Source organism: Corvus brachyrhynchos, unplaced genomic scaffold, assembly GCF_000691975.1.
Source record: "Corvus brachyrhynchos isolate BGI_N302 unplaced genomic scaffold, ASM69197v1 scaffold331, whole genome shotgun sequence".
NCBI classification, from domain to species: Eukaryota; Metazoa; Chordata; class Aves; order Passeriformes; family Corvidae; genus Corvus; species Corvus brachyrhynchos.
In genome coordinates, this window is record NW_008237229.1 from 1541939 (window position 1) to 1565831 (window position 23893).

The 23893-nt window shown below is 37.8% G+C and overlaps 1 protein-coding gene across 1 annotated transcript in view; it reads left to right on the top strand.

Moving 5' to 3' along the window:
* Nucleotides 1-23893, top strand: part of GNAL (G protein subunit alpha L) — a 116526-nt gene that overhangs the window by 47802 nt on the left and 44831 nt on the right. The window contains exon 5 of the mRNA XM_008630066.2: nt 11854-11951. Within this exon, the coding sequence (XP_008628288.1) occupies nt 11854-11951 (98 nt within the window). The remainder of the gene's footprint in view (nt 1-11853; nt 11952-23893) is intronic.

The following is a 23893-nucleotide window of genomic DNA, read 5'->3' on the forward strand; positions in this document are numbered from 1 at the left end:
ACTAATGTATTTCAACTTGGAAAATTGAAAAGGCTATGGATTAATAAATAATGGATCAGTGGGCAAGTAGAGAGGAAGAGAAGCTTGGGTTGTATTTGTTTGTTTAATTTAAAGTAACTACTGGTGGTGAACTACCTTCAGTTTTCTCAAAAATTTATGGTTGCTAAAAGGCCGTAGTCTACAGTGGACCTGTTCCTGGCATTCTTCAAGGAGATATTTAGAGAGTTCATAATAACCTGTGTGCTTTTCTTGCCCAGCCATCTCTTTCAGTCATTCACAGGAAGCAAGAGATCTGAAAAGATTGAATGTCTGTGGAATGGAGTTTCCCTAGAAATTCAGAGTGGTTGCTGCTAGAAGACATTATTTATTTCTCTGTTCCATTCTGAAGTCGGTTGGGTTTTGTAACAGAAGGCAACAGAAGTCCTTGTCTGACTTGTCTTTACATTGTTTCAAGGCCTTGTTCACAACTGGCACATATCTGTCAGGTTTTCTCTCCAGATCCAGCTGAATTAAGTTTGTTCACCAGGTGCAATGTCCAATAGGTCCTTTTTGTTTGTGTGCAACCATTCATCTTGCAGGGAGATTGCTGATGGCCCTGTGGTGGCCCTGGCAGGCTCTACCTGGCAAAGTAGTACCTGAAGGAAAGAGAAGGGAGAGAAGTTGCAGGAAGGCTCCTTGGGGTCTCACATCCCTTGTTGTGGGTTGGAAGGGTCTAGTATCAATGACCTCAAACTCACAAGTTCTGTGTTTTACTTCAGGCAGTGCTGCAGTTGGTGGCAGTTTGATTTTAATTAATCCAAAGAAATGCATTTCCTACCATTTCTGAGACAAGTGTAAATAATTTCTTTCTGTTTAAGGAGCTCTGGCAATATTTGCCTTTTAAACTGAAGGAATTACCTGGTTTTATTATCTCCCTCAATTCAATTATTTTACCTCCCGTCCCTGCTTCAGCATCATGTATTGAGATTCATTAACAGTTCTTTGGCAGTCACAAGAAACTATTTTTACAATGTTTACAATATTGATCAGCAGCTTTCATGTTAGATTACATTTGAAGTGAGAAATAATCCTGCAGCAAATAGTAAATAAAAGATTGGGAAGAAAGGGAAGAAGCTATCTTAGACTCTGTAAAGTATTTTTTTCAGGTACCCTGGAAACATCTACATCCCAAACAGCTGGGCCCTGTTAGTGACTTTCAGCTCTGAAATTCCAACAGAATTTCCCATCCACAAGTTGTCCATTGTCTGTAGTCATCTATATTCATAAAGACACAGATTTTTATTCCTGTGGATACAGATTTCTGTTGACTTCTAAGCAGTTTCTGAGTTGTAAAAATATTTATGGGCTAACAAAAAATACTTAGCTTCTGATGCCTCAACAATTTCATTTGTTACTGCATATGCATTCTTTCCATATTATACATAATAGGATGTTGTTATCATAGTTCTTGAAAATTATGTACTCTTCAGAATGGGAACTGAGAACTGAATACTAAGAAATAAAAATCTTACTTTTCTGAAGTTGCTAGCTAAATCTGTTCTAAATTATTCTGAAAAGGTTGATTTCTGGGGCTTATCAGCACTACAGTTGTGGGAACTGGCATTAGAAAAATGTCGAAAGTTACATAAATTGCAGCCAAGATTTACTTACATTTACTTGTATTACTTCTCAGAGTATTATTAAGACACCTTAATCTTACTGAATAATAAGATAGAGTAATTCTGCATCCATAAACGTTGCAAGCATATCTTCAAACTCTGGGGTTCCTTTAAAATATATTACATTCGTATAGCCAAAATTCATATAGTTCATGCAGTTGTATCCAGTCATTTCCCAGAATAGCTCTAAAAGGCAACAGCTATCAGGTAGAAAAGACAAAATTTTTCCCTTTTCATAGGAAATCCTTATTCATATACTTGTATCTACAATTGTGGTTGTTAATTTTTTAAAAAAAGCTTCCTGAAACTTAATTTAGGTTAGCCACAGAGATATAATAAAGACTTGTATTTCCTTTTCCTACTATTATAAATATTTAAGAATGAATAAGTTAGTGTGCTGAAGCTAGGTTTTTGCACATGGATAAGGACAGGAAGAAGTGTCAAAAGAAGAAAGATAATGCTGAAGAATTTAGATAAAACTTGGGCAGAGGAGTAGGGTGCTAAATAGATCTCGTAGCAGCAGGCTGGCTTTTCCATTACTTTCTGATCCAATTTTGAGAGTTGCTCAAGTTGTGGATGCTGCCCCCTTGTCACATGATGTTGCCAGCATTTATTTCCGAATCAAATCTATAAAAGGAAATGAGAGTTCTCTGTCCTTGCAAACCACTTGTCTGGTAGGAAATCACTTTCAAATAATAAAGTGCATATTAGAGCATGAAATAGTTCCTTGCTGTATGACCGTCAAAACTGGTGTAAGGAAAACAGTTGAAGCTGGGATTAGTAGAAACTTTTCATACTGGAAGAATTAGAGGCTGCAGTCCTGTGTTTTTACAGCTCGCTGGACACTTGTCTTCACTCTGAAACTGTATTTACAGAAGCAGCAGGGGTGCCCTATGGGCAGGGCAGGGGAACTGCCTGGGGACGGGGAAGAGCTGCCTCCCTCGGCGTTGTACTCCACTGATTTGACTTCTTTGGGGGAGTCCCCACCCTCTGAGAAATGACAACAGAGGCAGACTTGGAAGAAGGGCTGAAAACACGCAGGAGGAACTTGAATAGGGGGTCAGGTTCTCAATGTCAAAAGGTGACAAAGAGCACATTTAGATTTATCTCTTCAAAGCAGAGGGTGAGAATTAACTTTGTGATTTTCACTACTTAGTCAAATAACAATCCACTGGAGGATCTCCATTTTTTTTTACAGATTTGTGCCCAAATACATTGTGGCATGGAATAGACAACTGCCTTACTATACAGCTAACAAAAAATGTGATCTAATACAAAGCTACTTGTGATTTAAAATCGGGGAGGATTCACATCCAATTCTGCCATGTTACAGCATGTAAATTATTGTTATTCCCCAGTGTTTTGAGAATAAAAATCTTGATAATATTTCCTGCCATTAAATGCCTCAAGTTTATCACTTTATAATAAATGTCTAACAGCAGCACTTCTCACTTCCATAACAGTCCCTTCATCAAGGATTGCAGAGTGATTTGTACATATTCACCGACTGGATGTTATATTGACTTAAAATTGAGTATGGTGTTCATTGCAAAGGCCCAGGAGTTAAATGATTGCAGAACCAGAAGCAGTAACAAAAGTGCTGTGGGCTGATTTGCTGTCTTTTTTGCCACATGGACTCTGGTCTGTTTAGTCTTACCTAGTCAGATTAAGATACAAATTTTGACATACAGAATCTGTACATTTTCGTGGTGCCATTATTGCTTTTAATAAACAAACAGCAAGCAAACATCTCCCAGTATGAGTGACATACAGATTATGTGGTTTTCAGTATTTTTTCCAGTTTCAAGGCTCAATGCTCTACAAAGAAAACTGTGTAAGCAGCATCTTGATAACAGGGATAAACCACCTGCTCCCAAATCTTTGTCAAGTCATTACATATTTTTCAGTCTTTTTGCATCTTGTTCAGCATTTGCAGATTAATTTCATGCTTTGTCATCATCTGTTGTCCACAAAAAAATTTTCCTTGAGGGAATTATAACGGTACCTACATTTTTCTTTTCACAAGTGCTTCAGAAATGCAAAGGGCAGCAACGTTGTCGGATTGTGTAACGCACCTTTATTTCCACAAATAATTTGAGGGGTGGGGGTTTTTTTCAAATGAAGAGCTTTTATGTACATTCAGGGAGAGGTCCTGACTCTGCGAAACCAACATAATTTCAAGGAAAAGAATATGCGTGAGCTTGCCGTGCTTGACACATTTTTTGGGCACTATATACACTAAGTAATTTGCTTAAATTATCTCTCCTGCTTTTCTTAGTTGAGAGCTTGGTGGCCCCTTAAAATAGCAGGAAGGCAGCAACGTTCAAGGATTTGTGATGGCAGACTAAAACTTGAAGTACACAGTTAAAATGGAAACTAGAAGACTGAATCAGAGGGTTTTGGGTTTAGTGTGATAAAAGCTTTGTTGTCTAGCTCAGAAAAAAGCGCCACTATTTAACAGGTAGTGAAGGAAAAACATCGAACTGTTCTTTGACTTATAATGCATTCTTATTTTCGAAGCATATCTAACCCACAGAGCTGGCCTCAAAATATTACAAAAGCACAAAATCATGTTATTATTTTTGCTAGTATGGTCTAAAGACCTTTCAGATCTTTTTTTAGTGTTCGACAGATACAAGTTTGAAGCATGTATTAATATATTTCTCAGACCTTGCAGATGAGTTTTGTGGTCTACGAAAGTTGAACTTGTTGATTTCTCTAAAATAAGATGGCAGATGGAATGTGTTTCCAGCAGGCATAAATAGAACTGCTAGGGCAATCAGGCTGATACCTCAACTGCACACACTTCTTGGAAATTTAGTGTAGAGTAAGACCTTAAAAGTGAAGTCACAGAAATAGTTCAAGAAAGGGATGTAGAATATATCTGTGCTGGTTGCACTCGTGGTTTTTTGAACACTGTCAGCGAGCTCCACAATTGATGCATTTTGTCTAATGGTGTCACATGGTGACATGTGGTGGTTATGTGAAAATGGTGCTTTTTTGCATTTATAAATTCTCTTTGTTGCCCCAACTTCTTTCCTTATACTTGCAAGTCGGATAAGATTTTCCTAGGAGTTAATAAACTAATTTTGTTTTCTTGGAATATAAGATGCCCCAACACAGGTTGTGTTCTCTGAAGGTGGTGTTTGCCATCCTCCCAAGTTCAGCTCTAGTGAACTGAGGTTACGCTTAGTGCAGATGGATTGTGCTTGAAGACTGTTGCATCCAGCCTAAAAAAAGGCAAAATGTGTACAGTGAAAAGGAGGTAGATCTGGATGTATTATCCTGTAATTCTCTTGGACAGATCCGAAGTTAGGTTTTGGAGGAGGGTTAGAGGCCAAACTGCTGCTGTGCCTATCAGAATGAGTCACTAACTAGCAGAGTAATTGCATTGATTATTGCACACCCACGAATTACAACAGAAAATACTTTGCAGGGGGTGGAGGTTGTACTTTTCCTAAAGGTTTCTGTATAATTAATCTACTGTAAGTTCTTTAGAAGCATCTGAACCGTACTGTTGAGCATGGTCCTTGTGTGCCAGTTGGGGACCCCTCCCTATGTGGTTGCAGTGTTTCTCATGCTATTGCTTTGGTGCCAGTGAAGGTTTTGACAACACTGCTGTTGTGGAAACTCAAGTCATGTATTCTGCTTTTGTTTTTAAATTGTAACTGTTTGCCTGTCTTCTTTGCAGGCATTAGGAGTTTGAGCAGCTGCATTTTGTATATCTACAACAAAACAGGTCCCTTGTTAGGCAGAATATTTCATAAAGGATTAAGGAGAGCTGACTGAACCATAAGGGACACTTTTAACTTGTAAACAAGAGGCTGATTATCAAGAGACTGTACTTGTTTGTGGAAGAGGTAACTGAGCAGGCTTCCTTCTCTCTTGGGTGCCTTACCTGGTACTTCACCCAGTCATTACATCCATTTAAAATTTCTTTGTTGACACTGCCTGCATTAGCACTCAGTAGATGTTTGGGGATGAAGAGCAGTTTTAATAGAAAATTAGTTGCTACACTTGGTAGGAGCAAACCAGTAATACTTGGAGTCACTGGGGCAAATTGTTGCTCACTGTCTCTTGCGGGTTTCTTGGAGCATCAGTTTACAACCACCACAGTTAAACACTGGGTTAGGATAAAGTCAGGCTCTCAAAATGAAGACTGTCTACAGTGAGTAGAGACTGTAGAGGCTTGCAAGAGAGTCCTGGAGCCACAAAAGTAGTTTTTGCTTCATACTGATAAATTCTAGGTGTGTACTTGGCTCAAATACAAACTTTTTTAATTGCCGTTCTTCTGTTACTTTCCAAGGCTTATGCTGCAAACCCCAACAGAACACTGATACACTGATCAGATTTGTGGCATCTGCCAGGGCGGCAGCAGACAGCCCCCTGGAGCCATGAAGTTTTCTGGAGCATGAGGGGGAGCTCAGCTGAGCTTCCCTTCACCCACAGTGCAGTCACTTCTGATCAGCCCCTGGGCACCACATGAAAAAAGGCTTCCTCACAGCTCAGTGGGAGGTGATAAAAGTGGTAGGTTAGAGTTCTTCCTCCCAGTCATCTCTCCCAGACCACGTTGCTGTCTGTCCTCCCCTGTAACTGCACGGCATCCGGCTGTTTGCTGTTGCTGTCATGTTCCGTGACTTGGGCTGCAGGCCAATGGATCTGGTTCCGTTTTGACCTCAGATTTGGTACAGAAAAGGATGCTTCAGATGATATTGTTTGAATTGCAGAGTCAAGCATGCCACTTTTAGAAAACGCTGCCGGTTGTTTGCCTATACACCCTTCGTTTGACTCCACTGGGTGTCATCCTTAGGGTATTAAAGTGTTTCCCATCAGCTGTCACTCTTTTATTCCACAAAATGTTTCCATAGTTCAGTGGATGGGAGATTGGGACTGCCTGTATATGTATATATATACACATGCCCCCTGCACTATGGGAAGTACAAGTACCCTGCTCAGTGGAGAGGCACATACCTCCCTTCCTGTGTGATTTAATTCTCTGGATCATCTTGCACTGCAGTTGTCATTGGGAGTTAGGGAGGTGTTAGGTGGGAATTTTTAATGCGTTGTGTGATTTACTTTTTGTTTGGTTAAGTACATGGGAGAAGAAGTAGTAACTGAAATTCAGAATAGAAGTGATGATTTCATTTCACACCCACAATGGCAGAACTATGAAAATGTGTAACATTTGCCACTTCTTTAAGTGGTTGTCAGGAAATCAGACAGGTTTAATCTGTGTTTTAGATGAGAAATTGTCTTACAGTCCTGAAGCTTAGGAGAATAAGAGCATAAATTTTGGCTTGAGGGAGATCGACTTCACATTGATCTAAGCAGTTGTTTCCATGTTTACAATGTATTAACAGAAGTAGAAAATACAGTGGAGCCTTCCACATTCCAGTTTCTGGGAGACTGAAAGGTGACATCAGGATATCTATTAAATGTATGCTCCATCCAGAAGGAAGGCAGAAACAATCTTAGTAGAATAAAAATTGTTTTCCTGACCTAACATGAACTGTTGTGGTTTGCAAAGAAGTTAGATTAAAAGTTTTGTCTCCAAAATGCATTAAGATCTGTTCATGAAGATATGTCATTGTTTAATCATCACTAGTATTTACTCCAAATTTAGTCATCTAAAAAGCGAAATAAGTCCATTTCTTAGCTACTTGAAAATTTTTTGTAGGAGTTATGAGAGGGAGGAGGTTTCTAAGGTAACCCATCAATAAATAAGTTTATTTCCAAAATAAGGAAAATTGAATTTCTCGAGCAAGCTGTAACTTCTAGTAAGACAAAGCTGAAAAACAGTGCCCTGAGGCTTAGCTGTAGTACATTGCATTTGTTACCTGTATTGTTTTCTTGGAATGCTATGTATGGAAATACATTGAATCTAGAAATTTTTCCCTGAATTAGGTGAGTAAAAATATTTTTACAAGACTTTTTAAAACACAGTAAAAATAGGCTGTTGTTTATATCAGTGATATCAGCTCAGGGTGTTTTTACATTTATGTACATCTTAGCTTATTTTCTTCTTAAAAAAAAAGTAATTGTAACCTGCTTTTGGCTCTTCATGATTTTTAGATGATGTTTGATTATTTATAGCAAAATGTATCTTCTACTGAGAAGGAGGGTCAGGAATGCAGGGCTGAGGTTTTGGATTGTCTCAGGAAGAGTGGAAAACTTCCAAATAGTTTTATATTAATAAATATTTGAGATGTTGTGTGTCACATCTTCATTTTTCTGTGGTCTAGTGATCGCTATAAATTCTTAGATAAATGGTGTAAATTAATGTGTGCAATGTAAAAAGTATCTGTAATTCATGACACCTGTAACTTGTGAGACCTAAAGCATTATCATTTACTTCTTTAATGCTCCAATTAAAATACTATATTAAAAATATATTGATTGTTTTGTTTTATATGTATGTTAATAGGTGCAACTGTTAGTATGGCTCCGTCCATAAGGAAGAGTTCGGGTGAAGCAGCTGTTCTGTTTGGTCATGACGTAGGTGGTTTTCTTCTTTCAGGCACAGTACATTATTTCCTGCTTCTCTTCAGTATACTAAATATTTTTAGTAGATTTTGGTGACTTTGATCTCATAGAAGTCAACTATATGCGCTTGCAAATACAGTGCATCAGATTACCCAAGTGATTTACCATGTTCCTGTCTTCTTCTGTCCCAGTTGAGGTTTCTTAAAGGACCTGGCTTGTGACTTCTAAGAACTGAAAAGCCACTTTCCAGAAGCCACACCTTTAGGAAAGTCTTCAGTTTGGCCAATTTAGAATGTAAAGCTACTAAGGTCATAACTTAATCTTAAAAACCTTATTTGTGTTTTCCTGACCTAAGATAACATTTTAAAAAGTTTTAGCCCATCTTCCCTTACCTGCTGGAGCAAATCTGAATTCTCTGTCCTTTGAATTACCCTGGCTTTTCCCTGTGGCAGGGATTGCCAACTGTGGCTGCCACCCAAGGAGCACCAGAGCAGGTGCTGCAGGGCAGGCAGAGCCCAAAGCCCTCACCAGGGCCTGGTTGCCATTAAGGTGGCCACAATGTGGCCATGGCCAGAGGAAGGAGGAAGAAGTGACAAGCGTTGGGATTCATAGGAATGAGTCATAAGGATTGAGGGGAAGGGAAGGTTGTTGCAAGGCTGGTCAGACAAAAGGGTCTTGATTGCAAGGGTTGAAGCTCACATGGTAACTACTGTCTGGATGTTGTCCTGTGAGGTAGAGGAGGCTGGCATCCAGGTATGTTTGCCATGTGCAGAACCCTCCTCTGTGCTTGGCGATGCGGGCCTTATGCAGATGAGCAGAAAAAATACTGAAGAACTTACAGCAGAGGAGAGAGGGGTTAAAAACAAGCGTGAAAAGTTGGATCATGGTACTTGGCATCTTGAAATGAAGCAGGATTTTTCTGGAAGGCTTCAGTCACCTGGGAAGGAAGGATCGAGTAGCTGGCTGTGTGGGAGGCAATTTGCAGGCAAGCGTACTCCTCTGCAGTAGATCGGTACATTTTAATGAGGGAAGTATATTTGCTCTGTTTTATAGGATTTGCTTTGGACTAGAAGTCTGGAAGTTGTTTTAAATAGACTGCTTTGAGATATAATGGTCAGGTGGAAATATTTGAAGCATATGATATGGAAACCTTGTATTTACAAGATATTTGTAGGGTCTCAAGAAGCTGAGCTGAAATGATTGCCTCTTTTTCAGAAGAGATTTTTAAGAGTAAATAAAGCTTATACAGAGGATGTAAAAGCAGAAGTGAAGTTAGGAACTACTGTAGCTATGCAACTTTGTTTGTTTGTTTGCTTGTTTACTTCCTTATATACATTTTCAACTGATCTCAATCCATCCCACCCTGCAGCAAAGGATACCTTTACTCTGACCTCCTCCTCATCCCCTCCCCTTCCTGTAGGCCCTGTGGGGCTGAATGGGACTGTTTTTTACATGTTTGTTTCCCTTCGAGATGCCTTTCTGGGTGGGTGGGAATTCCCACTCCCAGATGGGGAGGCGGGGAAGGCAGCTGCACTGTGCTCAGACCCCACACCTGCAGCAGCGAGTGCCTGTGGGAGGAAGGGCTGAGCTGGATATTGCTCCCATCTGAGGGCATGGAGAGCTGGCTCCTTCTGCCTCGGGACCTGACACTCACCCACAGTTCACTCCTTCCACTGAGAAGGCAGTGCTTTTCTTTGGCCAAAGATGCCAGCAAGTGAGACGTGTTCAGCTGATGCCCCAAGTATCAATCAAGCATAAGCTTCATATTTGAGGAATGCTCCATGGTTTCTGGTATTAATCATTTTGGCTTTTCCAGTTCTTTCTTTTTCTTGTAGTCGTTCTCTCTGTTATGTGCGTCCGCTTTCTACTTCTACTTTAGTTTGATATCTTGTCCTTTCTTGAGCTTGTTTTTTGTTAGGGTTGAGCTTGGTTTTGCTTTTTTTCTGCTGTAGGAACAGAGAGTTTATAATAGCTGTAGCATCACTTCAAAAGGTGGATCTGCAGCATTTAAAACAATCATTACATAAGTCATTAAAATAACAAAGACTGATGAATAAACACATCCTCACCAAGCAAAGGAGTAAATTTCAAGGGCAGTATAAGCATCTGCCAATCTCTAGTGTTACTTCCTCTCTTCTTCCAAGACTTTCTGCGAAGGTTTTTTATGCCTGCTTTAGTATATTCTTTTCTCTAACATTTTCAAAAGTTCTTAAAGACTGGAATTTTCTCCCTCTCTGCATTGTGTATGGTATAGTTGGGAAAAAAAAAAGGCATTTCTGAGGCTGTTCAGGACCTCTCTAGTCATGTTCAAAGCTTATCTAAATTTTGGGTACTAGTAAGTTCCAAAAATCATGTGTTTTTTCTTTCCCTGAAAATGTCACCAGCAGGTCAGAGGCATTGGCTGATGGGCAAAGTGTCACCTATTGGGACACCTCACAGGGATGGCATGCAGGGTGGGGAAACCCATGCAAAGTAAAAGTGAACTCACTGTGCTGCCAAGATCTTTCACTGTGAGATTTGTCTTTTGAGAGAAATTTTTAATCCTGAAAAGATGGGGGGAGAGACTGACGAGCAATTTAAGAAAGTTTCAGAATTCAGATGTTTATGTAAAATTTTGACAAGATCATGAAGTGAATAGTGGTATTACACCCATTTTACACAGAGCCAAATTGAACTGTGGAAAAGCAATTTGTTAGGCTTCACAAATTTGTGACTAACCAAAGGACTCCGGTGATTTATTAGCAGTGTTGAGGTGTTAAGAAAACAACTTCTCTGTTTGAGTTGACGTGTTGCTTTAACAATTTTGTTTGAGGGAGGAAAGAGCCATATAATAAAGGAAATACTAATTCATCTAAACATCCTTCATTTGAATTTAGAACCATGTAGCTGGAAAAACTGTTACGGTGTCACCAGTAGTGATATAACATAAAATGGACTCCCAGCTTTAAAACAAGCTGGATCTTTGAGTCCCTAGAGCTGGGGCTGGAGAAACGAAGAAGCCAGCAGGCAGGGTTGGACCTACCTCTCTGCATGCATTTGGCTGTGGCTTCACCAGTACGAAGGATGGCTTTGGTTCCTCTTTCAAATAATTCTGAAACAAGCTTTCTGGCAGATATTTCTGGATTGGGTAGCCTGGGGTAGCTGCTAGGAAAAGCACGTTGTGCCAGGCAGCTGTTAGGAGGAAGCAGTGTTGAGCAAAGACTCTGAAAGTCTTGAAATCAAGTTATTATATTGCATGAGAAAATACCAAGTAGCAGAAAGTTGTGTTTTTCAGGAAAAATTGCACCATCTTTTTAAAGTTACAGTCTGGTTCTTTCTCTGGGAAGCTAATGTTTATACACCGAGCAGCTTTTTGCATCGCTTTTATGCCTTTTCCATGACAGTCGCATAAATTCAGTTAAAAATGAAGTGAACATGCTTCTAGGTAACTTTTGTACTTACAGTAAATTTTATATATGGACTGGCATGAATTTTGAAGACAGTCTTTATTATATATCATTATTATGTCATGTGCTGGAAACTCTCAGCAGCCATATGTTTTGTATAATTTATTGCAATTTTGCTAATAAATGCTTATAGCTTTTCTTCTGTAAGTGTATAATCTATCATTCTGCAAAGCATAAAGCATGAGCATTGGGGGAAGGAACAGCGCAGATTGGGGATTGCAAAAATTGAGAAATGTTCTCTTATTTATTACTTTTCCAATTTTCAGGAGTTCTTTGAACACGCGAAAAAGCTCTGGGATGACGAAGGTGTAAAGGCATGCTTTGAGAGGTCAAACGAGTATCAGCTGATTGACTGTGCACAGTAGTAAGTATTTCTTTTTATGACATTTATAGCCAAGAATATGATCACCTATAACAAGTTAGAAAATGTACTTATATCAGTGAGATTCAGTGTAGGAATTAACATTTTCATTCTCTGTATAGGTGGAGCATGTGTAGCGAAATTAATTGATTATCATGGTTTGCCATTATTATACAACTTAATATTCTGCCTCAAATATTTCACACCCAATAAAGATAAGTATGAAAAATCAAATAACTTTAAGTATCTTTATTCCACTCAAGATTGATTTACATAAAATCATTTCAGTTGAAACTATTAAGTTTGAAAAATGTTGAGCCAATCTAAGGAGAATCCTTTGTTTAAAATTGTGAGACCCAGACAGTGCTGAAATTACTCTGTCTTTTCACATTCCATTAAAACTTCTGAGACATTTACATAACCAGATGCATACCTGCATTACTAATATATTTTCTAGGTGGAAAAAAATTATAAGCAGTATTTAACTAAAGACAGTAGTACATTTGGTATTCTGTCCTTCAAAGTGAAGCAGCACATGTGTACGTAACACAGTCAAAATCTGTAAACAGGTTCAGTCTGGTCAGAAATGTTTTGAGAATTGTAGTAGATTGTCAAGGTGCAAATCATAAATACATAGGACAGTGATGAAAACCTATTATTCAAAAAATAGTCTCAACACTGCAAGTGCTACAAATTCAGCTGTCCTTGATAGTAACACAGGTCTGAATTAGATTTCGATCGAAAATATACATTTCATTTGAACTGCTATTGCAAAAATATATACTCATACAGTTGCTATGTGATGTAGGGTTTTCTGTTATGATTTGTCTAATTGGCAGTATGGTCAGCAGCAATGCCACAAATCTGTTCTAGCACTCAGTGTTTTGCTCTTCTCTCCTCTCTGCTCTTGGTGCTGAGCCTGAAGCAGAGGAAAAGGTCCATTTTGCTAAAGGACTTGTCACGCTTCTGCCACAGTGGGGAATTTCAGTGTTGCAGGTCATAGTTTATTTTCCCTCTTTCCAGACCACGTTTGGGAAAAAATGATTCATCTGCACATAGAAGCAAGGGAAAATTAGATACAGGTATGAAGGAACTCATTTGACCTCAGTGCATTTACCAAAACTTGGGCATTTGCTCACAGTCAGAGTAGCTAGAAATTAAAGCAGTGGTGGTACACAGAGAGACTTAGACAGCTGTCCCAAATTGTAATCAGTGGGTTTCCTCTCTGCCCTCACTCACCGCCACCATAGTACAGATCTGAGTTGTGCTTGCTGAAAAGTGCAGACTGACTGTTTATCATATCTATTCACACACTCAAATGAAACATCAGACCAAGAAAATAGAATAATGGTACATATTTAAAATGAATGAATGTGAACCTTGCTTCCGTGATCAGCAAGGGTCGATGTGTCTCACAATCCTGCTGTGAGAAAGGGTACTGAAAGGGCCAGACAAAACCAGGAATACACTGAATTATAGTGCCAATGGTAGTGTGCTTTCCCTTAAAAAAAATTATGCCTATGTATAGGCTTTGACAAGAAGAATGTTAGGTCTCATGTCCAAAATCAAAACAAAAATGAGGAAAAAAATTTGATCTAGAATTAAGTCCACTGTCTTGGAACATAAAACTAAGTCCTAGTTTACTTTTTTTCTGTAAAAGGTTAAAGGAATTTTAATAGGTTTTTTTCTATGGCTCTTCCCTCCATATCTTGTAACTGGATTGCTTTTTCTTTATTCTGAGATTATTTGTTATAGTAGTAAGTACATTTGCATAGTTCTTCACCTTCAAGACCCTTTATGAAGTATCATTTGATACTTAAATATTCCTTGAGTGTATCTGTGCTTTTCATGTCACGATCTACGTGAAAATGTAACAGCTGAGTGACTTCTCCTTGTTTACACACCTTCAGTCTTAGAGCAGAAACTTGAAAGTCAGGAACAGCAGTGTCACAGATCTGAGCAAACAGCCTTTTTCTCACAGATATTGATGATTTAAAACACTGAAGTATAATCTTGAAAGAAAGATGCTAAAAATGCACCCAACTTTTATCTGCCCCTCTACCCAGAAAAACATTTCTGTGCTAGCATCGGATGGAGGTTTCTCAGGGTGGTGGGGTCACATCCTCCTCATAACTGACAGCTTGTGAGCAGAGGTTGCAAATACAGTTCTGATACCCACACACCAGTTCTTTAATGCACTTAGAAAATACTGAGGGTGCGGGTGCTATTTTCTGGCTCAGCAGGAGCTGGTGGCATTTCTCTCAGAACCTGTCCAGGTCATCTTTAACTGGTGAAGGGCAAAAGGGAAGGAGTGTAATGCTGATACACATGCTTACTGCAGGATTTTGAAACATCTGCAGTGTTCCCATTACACTGGCTTTAGGAGAAAGCATCCCTTGCCATCAGCTAAACCCTAATCTTTTGCTTGGTAGTGAAGGAAGAACATTATCAGTAGGTCACCACTTAAGTCTAAGCTTAAAAAAACACAAAGCCAAACCTAAAAAACCCAGCATGTGTTATAAATATGATTGGACTACAAGTTGGGTGGCTGACTTAAAAATACTGAAAAGCATTATTAGCAAATTATAATGTCAGCGGCCAAACTTGCTGACTGTTACATGAGTTACAAATACAGTGTATTTTGGAATAGTTTAATTTGGCTACAGTTCAGAGCTTCTGTATTTTTAAAACTTAACCTAATTTTCTTTATTGCTGTGGGAGAAGTATTTTGCTGGAATCAGAGGTAATAGACACAGAGTGTCTTTTTTATTTCTTTTATTTACATTATGCCTGAAAGTTGATTTTTCTTGATCCTCAATGCCTTTTCAAATTACCAGGATACTGTTCCTTCACAGGAATGAGGATGAGGGCCTGCTTGTCCCTCATTCTCATTCATTTAATCATTTTAATCATTTTAATATTCTTACATGAGTCTTCATGTATCTGCACTTCTTTCATTGTTAAGGAATACATTTAGTGCACACATCACATTGATGCATCATGTGATATTTGTAACAAATACAAATCTGTGACCAATCCAGAGGTCAGCAAGGACCAGGATTGTTCCTTATCACCAGCTACAAAGGCATTTATGTAACTCTTGGAGGGGGTATTATTGCATGGCCATCAACTATCTTCTTTCCTTAATGACCTTCATATATTTCTTCAAGATTAATATAATCAAACTGACAGGTTATTGTTTTCCCTGTCTTCTGATTTAATATTTCTTACAAGTTAAATTTCAAATTTAATCTCAAAAACTGATACTTGCTTGGAAAAGCTGATTTTATTTAGTCATGTCCCCATTTGACTTAGCCAGATTTCAGCAGATTTGTTGTTTATGATGATAAATCTCCCATCTAACTTTAACTTATATGAACTCTGTTTGAACTGTTCTTTTTGTCTAGATTCACATAGTTTAAATTCAGGAAATTCTAGGTCTAAAAGGGACTTTCAGATTGTGATTTAGTGCAGTTTCGGCATTGAACTGTCTAGTATATAAACAACAGGCAGAAACATGTTAATTAGAATTTTCCTGTGATTTTAGGACAGTTTTCTAAAAGTTATTTTCCTATGAGATGAATACAGCTCCATTTTTAATATTTCAGTTTCTTCATACTGGTTACCAAGTACCCAAATTTTATTGTATTCATGGAAGGGAACCTCTAAGAAAAGTTCTATAAATGTAGAACAGATCAAAACAAATAAAGGTCCAGGTATGATGGCCTTCAGTTAAAAAAAGGACACAGAAAAAAAAGCTGGTGAGTTGATTATGTCTTTAAAAACTTCATAAATTTAAGTAAATTAATTTTTGTGGCAATGAAGAGGTATAAAATTTCAATTCAGAACATCAGTCATCCTTGGGGGATATCAGGCACCCCCAGTCTGGTGACGTCCGTCTGTTGTTTCAATAAAGTAAGCATTGAGCTAACTTAGTTTTGGTTACTCAGCTGTCAGTTTACTTGCTAAAATTAGTTGCAGTGATCCAAAAAAAGGTGTGGGGATGCTTACAATGCTTAGACATTGTCAGGGAAAGGTGGTAGTATTAGAGCACAAGACATCTAAGCACTTTGGGAGGGGGAAAAAAAAGATGAAAGTAGAACATTCAATTCAATTTTTATGTCACACACAGTTTGCTCAAGGTGTTGTTGTTAGAAAAAAAAACCAACTCCTTTCAGGTTTATTAGAAGGTTCCAGAGTTGAATTTTGTCTCACTGTATTCACGTGGAAATAGCAGCATGTGTGCATGAGTGGCCCTGGCTGGAAGCTCAGTACTCAGCTCACTGAATTCCGTGGAATAGGAAGTAGACCAAGAATTTAAGGGAACCCTGCCCTCAACGAGAACTGTGTCCCAGTGTGTCTATCAGTCTTCGTTCCCTGATAAAATATACCACTTCTGATATACTTAAGTGTGAAGGCCTAAATTGGTCTCTGTGCAAACATTTGGGCTAATAAAACTTCATTATGCAAGTTCTCAGGGAAGCAAACACAAAGGATGTTTCTTTCTTGGCCAAAGAAAATTGATTTTATATTTGAGCTGATAGAGATGGAAAAGACACACATTTTCTTTTTCTTTGCAGTTATTCTGTCCAGGAGAAGGGTTTCAGCCAGTTTTCTGAGATGTCTGTCCTGGTATTAGGTGGAGTAATTAAAAAAACCAAACAACTCTTTGTGGTGTTGTCCACAGATTCAACTCTTGATGCCAGAAAAAAGATAATTGTTTTCTCAACAGCAGCACATCTTCAAACCAAGCATATTTCTGACTTTCCTTGTGCTCTTCTAGGCATAAGCTTTAATTTTTGGCATGCAGATAGTCATCACTAAATTCCCTCTTACAGTGCGAGGTCAGAAAAGCTACCTTGGCAGTCCCTGCTTCCTGTGTCTAGTGTGGCATTGCAGTCAGGTGTATTCATATATTCTTTCTTCATAAGGGGTGGTGAAGTAAATGTGGATGGATTTATGAGAAATTAAGCTAAACCACTATTATTATTGTTGCTGTTGTTATCTAGAGAACATTATCATTAAAAGCAGTGATAAGGTAACTGCTTATTAAATATAGGACAAAATACTTTTTACTTAGAAAAATTAGGGAAAAGTATTAATTCTAAATGTTTCATGTAACTGGATTTTAAGAATTAAATTTTTATGGTAATATAGGAAAACCATAATATGATTTTCCTCCATCTAAAATTCTTTCCTGGTTCATATATAAGCAACTCACTGTCATGATAAAGCTTCTTCATTTTTTCCTTTTATGTTTTCTCATGCAGTATCACTTTCAAATCTTAAAAATTCATTGCTTAAGTTAGAAGCAAATTTTGTTTGGTTAATTCATTAATAAGTTTTCTCCAGTTACCTGATCTAAACTATAAACCTTAGCCAACCAGTAAATTGTTACTTAATGGTAGAAAAAAAAAAAGGGAGAGGTTATATTTATAGAGTAATCACTTTAGCCTCACTGATGAGTCTTCTAAACAGAGGTGGTTGCCAGATAGGACAGAAGTCATTCACCAGTGTGTAATGCTTGTGTTTTTCACTATTTACTAACTAATAGACCACACTCTTGCGAGGCAGAATTGTGGTTTCTTAAAATATGTACTGAGAATTCTATGAAATAAGCTTTTCATATGTTGCTGTGATTTTTTTGTTGTTGTTCCCCTTTTTTCCTTCACTAACAAAACAAAAATCATTCGATTTAACCAATTCTGTCTTAATTTTGGTAGTCAAGATGTGACTGTGATGTTATAGTACTAGTAGTTAGAAGTACAAAAATAGGAATAAGGAGCAGCTGGAGAAACCTCCAAAATGCCTTTGTATTTTCAGTTTGGAGGATGAAGCAGTATGAAAACACCATTCACAAATAGCCAGAATGGCATACAGGCATGTACCCCCATGTTTAAGCCACTTCAGTTCACAAATGGCTTCCATACCTAGAGAAAACAGTAACACTTCTCAAATATAAAAGTAAGATAGCAGATAGTTCATAAACAGAGCACCTTCTCTGCCTTTTAAAAGAAATGTGGCAAATACTTTTTCTTAATAACTAATTACCGCTGGAGAACTATTTAAGCAGCCCTAGATGGGCTGCTCAAACATAAATTTAAACCATACATTTCCCACATGCTTCTCTGTGTATGACTGGGTCCGTTTCCTGCAGTTTTAAAATGAGCAAAAAGGTTGAAAGTGGAAGGCAGATAAACATAAAATATTCCTTAACTGCAATTTAAAGGAGTAATAAAATCTAAAGACCAGGCAGAGTTATGACAAATGCATGAAAGTACACTTTGACTCTTTTTAAGATGTTTTATTAGACAGTGTTCGTTTCCATTGAAAAAATACAGCAAAGCTGGCTTTATTTTGTTGAGGAAACAGCTCTTTCCTCCCCTAGTCATGAAACTTTTCAGTTTTTCCTGAACAACTGATGAATGTTTTTCTTAAATTTTTTTCCTGACTGTTTGCACACAGGGCAATAATAGGTGCAGGACATTTTGTTGTAACGTAGCAACTCAGCCTCGTTTGGAAATTCAGCAAATTGGAGGATTGTGAGTAGGTCCATCAGCTGAGCTTGCCTGCATTTAGTTTTCTCTATTAGTATCCTGTATTTAATTTGGAGATACGTTTTTCCATATCCTTTCTGCAGAGTTAAACTGCAGACTTTTGCAATTGTGTTTGCAATACAACACTTGAGGAGCTTTTCGAGCCTGAGCAAAAGACTGCTGAAGCACCAAGACGCTCAGTGTCACCCTCAGCATATACACTCTTAAAGGATCAATATCCTTGATAACAAAGAAAGAGCCTTCTGTTGGATTTATTACTAAAAGAGAAAAGACTGTATTTGTTTTGCATCACAGCAGTGAGGGCAGATGTGAATAGGTACTGGTACAGGGCTGAATCAGTGAACTGGCACAGTGGGCCAGTGTGATGGCAAAAATGACCAGACTCTGGGATACTGAGCAGCAGGAAGGGAAGGCTTCTCTGTAAGGCTGGACTGCACTGAGGGACATTTTGTTTGAATTTTGCATATTAAAATCATACGTGGTCTTATTTAAACAAAGGAAAGGAAAATAGCAAAGTTAATCAGCATAATTTGAAAGTTGCCTTGAAAGTTTGTCTCTTATCTAGAGTACAGATAACTGCCAATAAAGAGAATCTTAAAACCGGTGTATTCCTACTGGCAAGTTAAAGAAAGAGTACAGTAAATATGCTGATACAGCTTAACTCCAGAAATCCTCATTATGAATCATTGTTCAATGTCAGCATCTCAAAATGTCTTCAAATGAAGTAAAACTGCCGATGTTGGTTATCTAGAATCTGGATGTAGGATTTATGAGTGGATTTCAGAGGGAAGCTGTGGGTCAATCTGTCAGTTGTGGTGTTATTTATGTGCTGTTCTTGGTTTAGGACTCTTTCAGTGTATGCGTGGGAGAAAGAGTAAACTATGACCAAAGCCAGCTTCATTATATTGCAGGGAACATTAAGAGTCATTTATATTTATTCCACTTCTACAGAATTTAATTCAATCTGTTCATTTACAATTCATTGTTGAGTGTGTGCTTGTTCTCAGTGGCCGAGATTAGTTGGTTAAAGAATACATCACCTTATTAATAAGCTTATCATTATGTAACATGAATGTATTTTAAGTTTTTTCTGTGGGATTTTTTTTTTTTACTGTGCCTTATAGAAAAGGTGTGTTCCATATTCTGTTACTTTAAACCTAACCTACTGTGAAATGTGTGTTTACATAATAAATTTCATATAACAACTGTATAAGAACTGTGAGCTGAATGCTTTAAAAAGAAGAGCACTGAAAATTTAATGACACATTATGTGGGATACTGTCAAATTATTTACGCTTGAAGTTTGAGTTTTCTTAAATGCCATATGCATTTTTTCACTTAGAGATGGTCAGTTTTTCTTTTTTTTGAGTAGTCAGTTTCACATGACAGGATAAAGAAAGACCAAGAGTCATATTTCTTCCTTAAGAAACTGCTCACTGGCCAGACTCTGCATACACAGGCTCCTCTGCACTAATATATGTACACAGCCTTGTTTATGTTAGGATCTACAAGAAGCCAGGGTTCGGGTGGTGGTGTTTTTCTAAATTAACGCTGCACTGACAGATTTGGAAAAAGAAAGGTGGTGGAATGCAGAAGTTAAGAAATAAGAAAATAAAATACAGTTGATACTGTGTTGAAAAAGTCCAAAGACTAAGCATCTATTCTTGAAAAATAAATTTTACACCTCAGACTAAACCAAAATTGAGTCACGGTATTTATCAGTTTGGTTGTAATCCCAATTTTAAGACAAATCAGACTGGGAAACTAAGCAGTTCAAGAATGTCTCTCTACTTCTCATAATTAAGTTAAAGCTAATTTTGTTCATTTTAGTACAAGACAACAGTGATGCTGCCAGAATTTTTAAAAGGTTTATTTGACTTTAGAGAAATTGTTTCAGTTGTGTCTTTTGTGATAGTATTCTTTCTGATTTAATTAGAATTGTTTGTTACATTGTGGGGTTCTACACAAAGTTTAATTTGAGCCTAAATTAAGCAGTGGAAAAGAAAATATGTATAAGACGTATCAGTAGACATCCTGTTTAATGGACATACCAAATAATAAAATTTCTAAAAGATCATTAATTCTAGAATTGGTTCAAAAATTAGTTGTTCTTCCTTTTACTACTCCCCTGCTAATTCCATTAATTGTAATCAAAAAAGAGAGATGAGTTTAAGCAGTTTTCATATATAAGTGCTAATGCAGGAAAAGCTGAATCTTGGAATCAATTGTATGGATTTTCTGAGAACAACTTTCCAGTCTTGGTTTTCTTTCATGAACATGGCAGGGAGGCTGGGAGTTATTTTTTTGTTGTTTTTCAGATATTTGTTTGTGTAAATTAATTGGATTGAAAATCAAAATAACCCTTAGGTACATTTTCTGACCAAAATCTCTTGCTACATTTCTTTATTCCCTGCCTTTGTCTCCTTGCTGTTTTACATCTTTAAGAGCGATTCACTACCTTTCTTTTGGTTTAGAAGGATGAGTTTGGGAAGATCTGCATTCTGGGCATTAGCGTCCTGAAAGTCCAACAGTACAGATTTTGGATAGTTACTCTTTAGTAAGTTTCCTTCCAACTACATTGTGAAGAAGTTTAATGGTCATCATGGGTGTAATTTCTTGGCCTCCACTTATTTATTGGCACAACTGTGTCAGATGTGTAATTGCCGACACTACTATAGCAATTACTAAAAAACAGTTTGTTAAAGAGCAGTAGAATGCTAAAGAGCAGTGTTGCCACAAGGGTTTATTTTGCTCAGGAAATGCAGAAGTAAGCTTCGAGGGTAAAGGAACTTGTTTGTCCAGTATGACTTTTATATTCATTTAGTTGGTTGTCCTATTTCCTTACATTGTCAGGATCTTAGAAACCTTTTTTGCAGCAACTTTGCCGTAAACTTGCTTTTAACCACTAACATCCTGGGTTTGAAAAGCTTTTCTCTAAAGAGGCAGATGCCAGGGAACAAACATTTGCTACATTCTACAGAACTGAAGTAAGAATAGTAAACTACAGTTCATTACATCAGCTTGTTACAATTGTTTAAAAAAAAGAAGTCAAATGTAGTTTTCCCAAGTTTCATTTTCTCCTAACTACATGAAAGTTTTTCTGTTTGTTTTGGGGCATTTGGTGTTTTTGTTCTGTTCTGTTTTGCTTTAATTTGTGTTCTGCACTGGTTAGTCACCCCTTTCCTCTGTGGCTTGTAGGCAGCTCGTGTCAGTAGGGTCTGACGTCAAGGTGGAAGTTTCTCCAGAGGACGTTGTGGTGCAGAATGCACAACCCACACAGGCAAAATTTAGTGTCTTGACCTGATGGTACTTCCAAAGTAGTAACCAGCAAAATATGTTATGTAAAAATGACAAGGGTGAGACCTCTATTAAAGAACAGTCATAGAAATTCATTGACTTATTTCAAAATACACCATTCTGTACCTCTGTCAGGGAGATCATCATAATATGCAGTATGTTGAAAGAATGATTAAATTGTGATTAAAAATTATTTTAGGAATGCTCTTACTAAGTTGTAAACAAGTTATACCTATTTAGAAGACAAAAAGAAGATAAAAAGAGAGGATTGTAGGTGGGCGAAGATAATAAATATGGGCTCACAAATAAAGCAAAAGTAATAAAGCAACAAGTCTTTTGGTAGGAATGCAGTCTGTTACGTCTCTTTAATGAGGCAAATGTAAAAGGTATGGAATTGCACAATGTTGAGGGGGCTTAGCCTGTGTCCTGATGGAAATGAGCAGAATCGATAGGAGGAGGAAAAAAAAAAAACCAGCACATAAGATCCTGGAAACAACCAAAAAGAGACATTGCTACTGAGATCTTCTATTTCCATACCACATGAAAAGCACAGTGCAGGTGAATATTCAGAACCTTGGGTAAATACACAGTTGGATTCTGAGCAATTAGGTAGCCTGGCTAAAAGGCATTTGCAGTAAACATGAGTTAAGTATGGCTACTATGAGGTTGTCAGAAATATACAGAAGACCACAAAAACTGAAATATCGACGAAAATGTCCTTAAAAGAGGGGGGAAAATAGCAAAAACTAAATGATTATGCATTCTGTGAATGTCTTTAGAAAGGAAATAATTGAAGGACAGTTCCAAAACATTTAATTCTAAACCCTTCAGCCTGTGGGATGGGCTTGAGACAAATGTCTTTATTCACAAGCAAGACAGGTTTCTTCATCTCATCGAGCCTCGTTTTTCCATAGAAGATGGGTATTATCTGCAGCAGTAGGCTAGGAGCACAACTACACTTTTTTCCCAGAGGAAAAATAGGAAAGGCTTTCCAAGTGAAAAGTCTCAGTTTCATTCTGCCTCTAATAGGATTGATTCTAGTTGTCTAAGTTGTAGGGGGGGTCACTGTCCCAGTGACCTGGGACAAGTGCTTCTATTTTAATAAGTGTGGTGCTGTCCTCTTTGCCTGAAAATAAGTTCCCTACAAAAATGTTTGTCAAGAACAGTGGTCTTTAAGCGCAACACTCAGTAATTCCCTGTACCTACATAGAAATCCATGAAAACCTGTGAAAAAGATCATGGACTCTTCAGGGGACTTACTGGCTTTCTCCAACCCTTGAAAAGTTGAGAATCACTGATGTTTTATCAATTTTCTCTCTTAAAATGGAGTCAGAGGCATATCTTGCTATCACACTCCTTTGGAGAGATTTCAGCATAAAAGCTGCTTATTTTCTGGAGCTTTTTCACCTTACACATGTGTGATAGTTATTGCAACACTGGCTGAAAGTCTTCTGAGCAGAATCCAGCATGTTTGGACTTTGTGTTGCCTTTTTTCCTCTGTTTCAGTGCACAGACCTATGACTTACTTGCGGTCTTGATCTAAATTTGGTGGCTGACATATTTCCCTTTTTTCTCTCCACTTACTAATAACATCTGATCCATTTCTTTGTTTTACCCTGTTTTGTTTGTTCATTGTTTTATTCTTGACAGATTGACCATTTGCTATGATTTGGGCCTCTGGGCTCTTGAGATAGAAGGTAATGTGTCATTTTTGTCAGTCTGTAGTGGTTTGGTCCAAAATACTCATTATTGTTTACCTTCTGTGAGATAAGAATTAGGAGAAATGCAAAGCAGGCACCAAACTTGAAAGAATATAAAGAAGTTTATTAACAGACCTAAAAGAAGGAAAAAAAAATCATACCACACCTTCAGAACACTTCTCCTCACCCCACCTTTCTCCTTTCTCCCAGTGACAATGTGAAAAGACAACCCTTGAGATGTTCAGTCTGCTTACCACTTCCGTAATAACCTTGTTCAGTCCATTTAGGAAAAGGAGTCTCTCTTGTCCATGCTATGAAAACATTATCACAACGAGACAGCCGCCCGGGTTGGTTCCCTGCTCGCATGTGAGCCCCTTCCCTGACTTGCAGC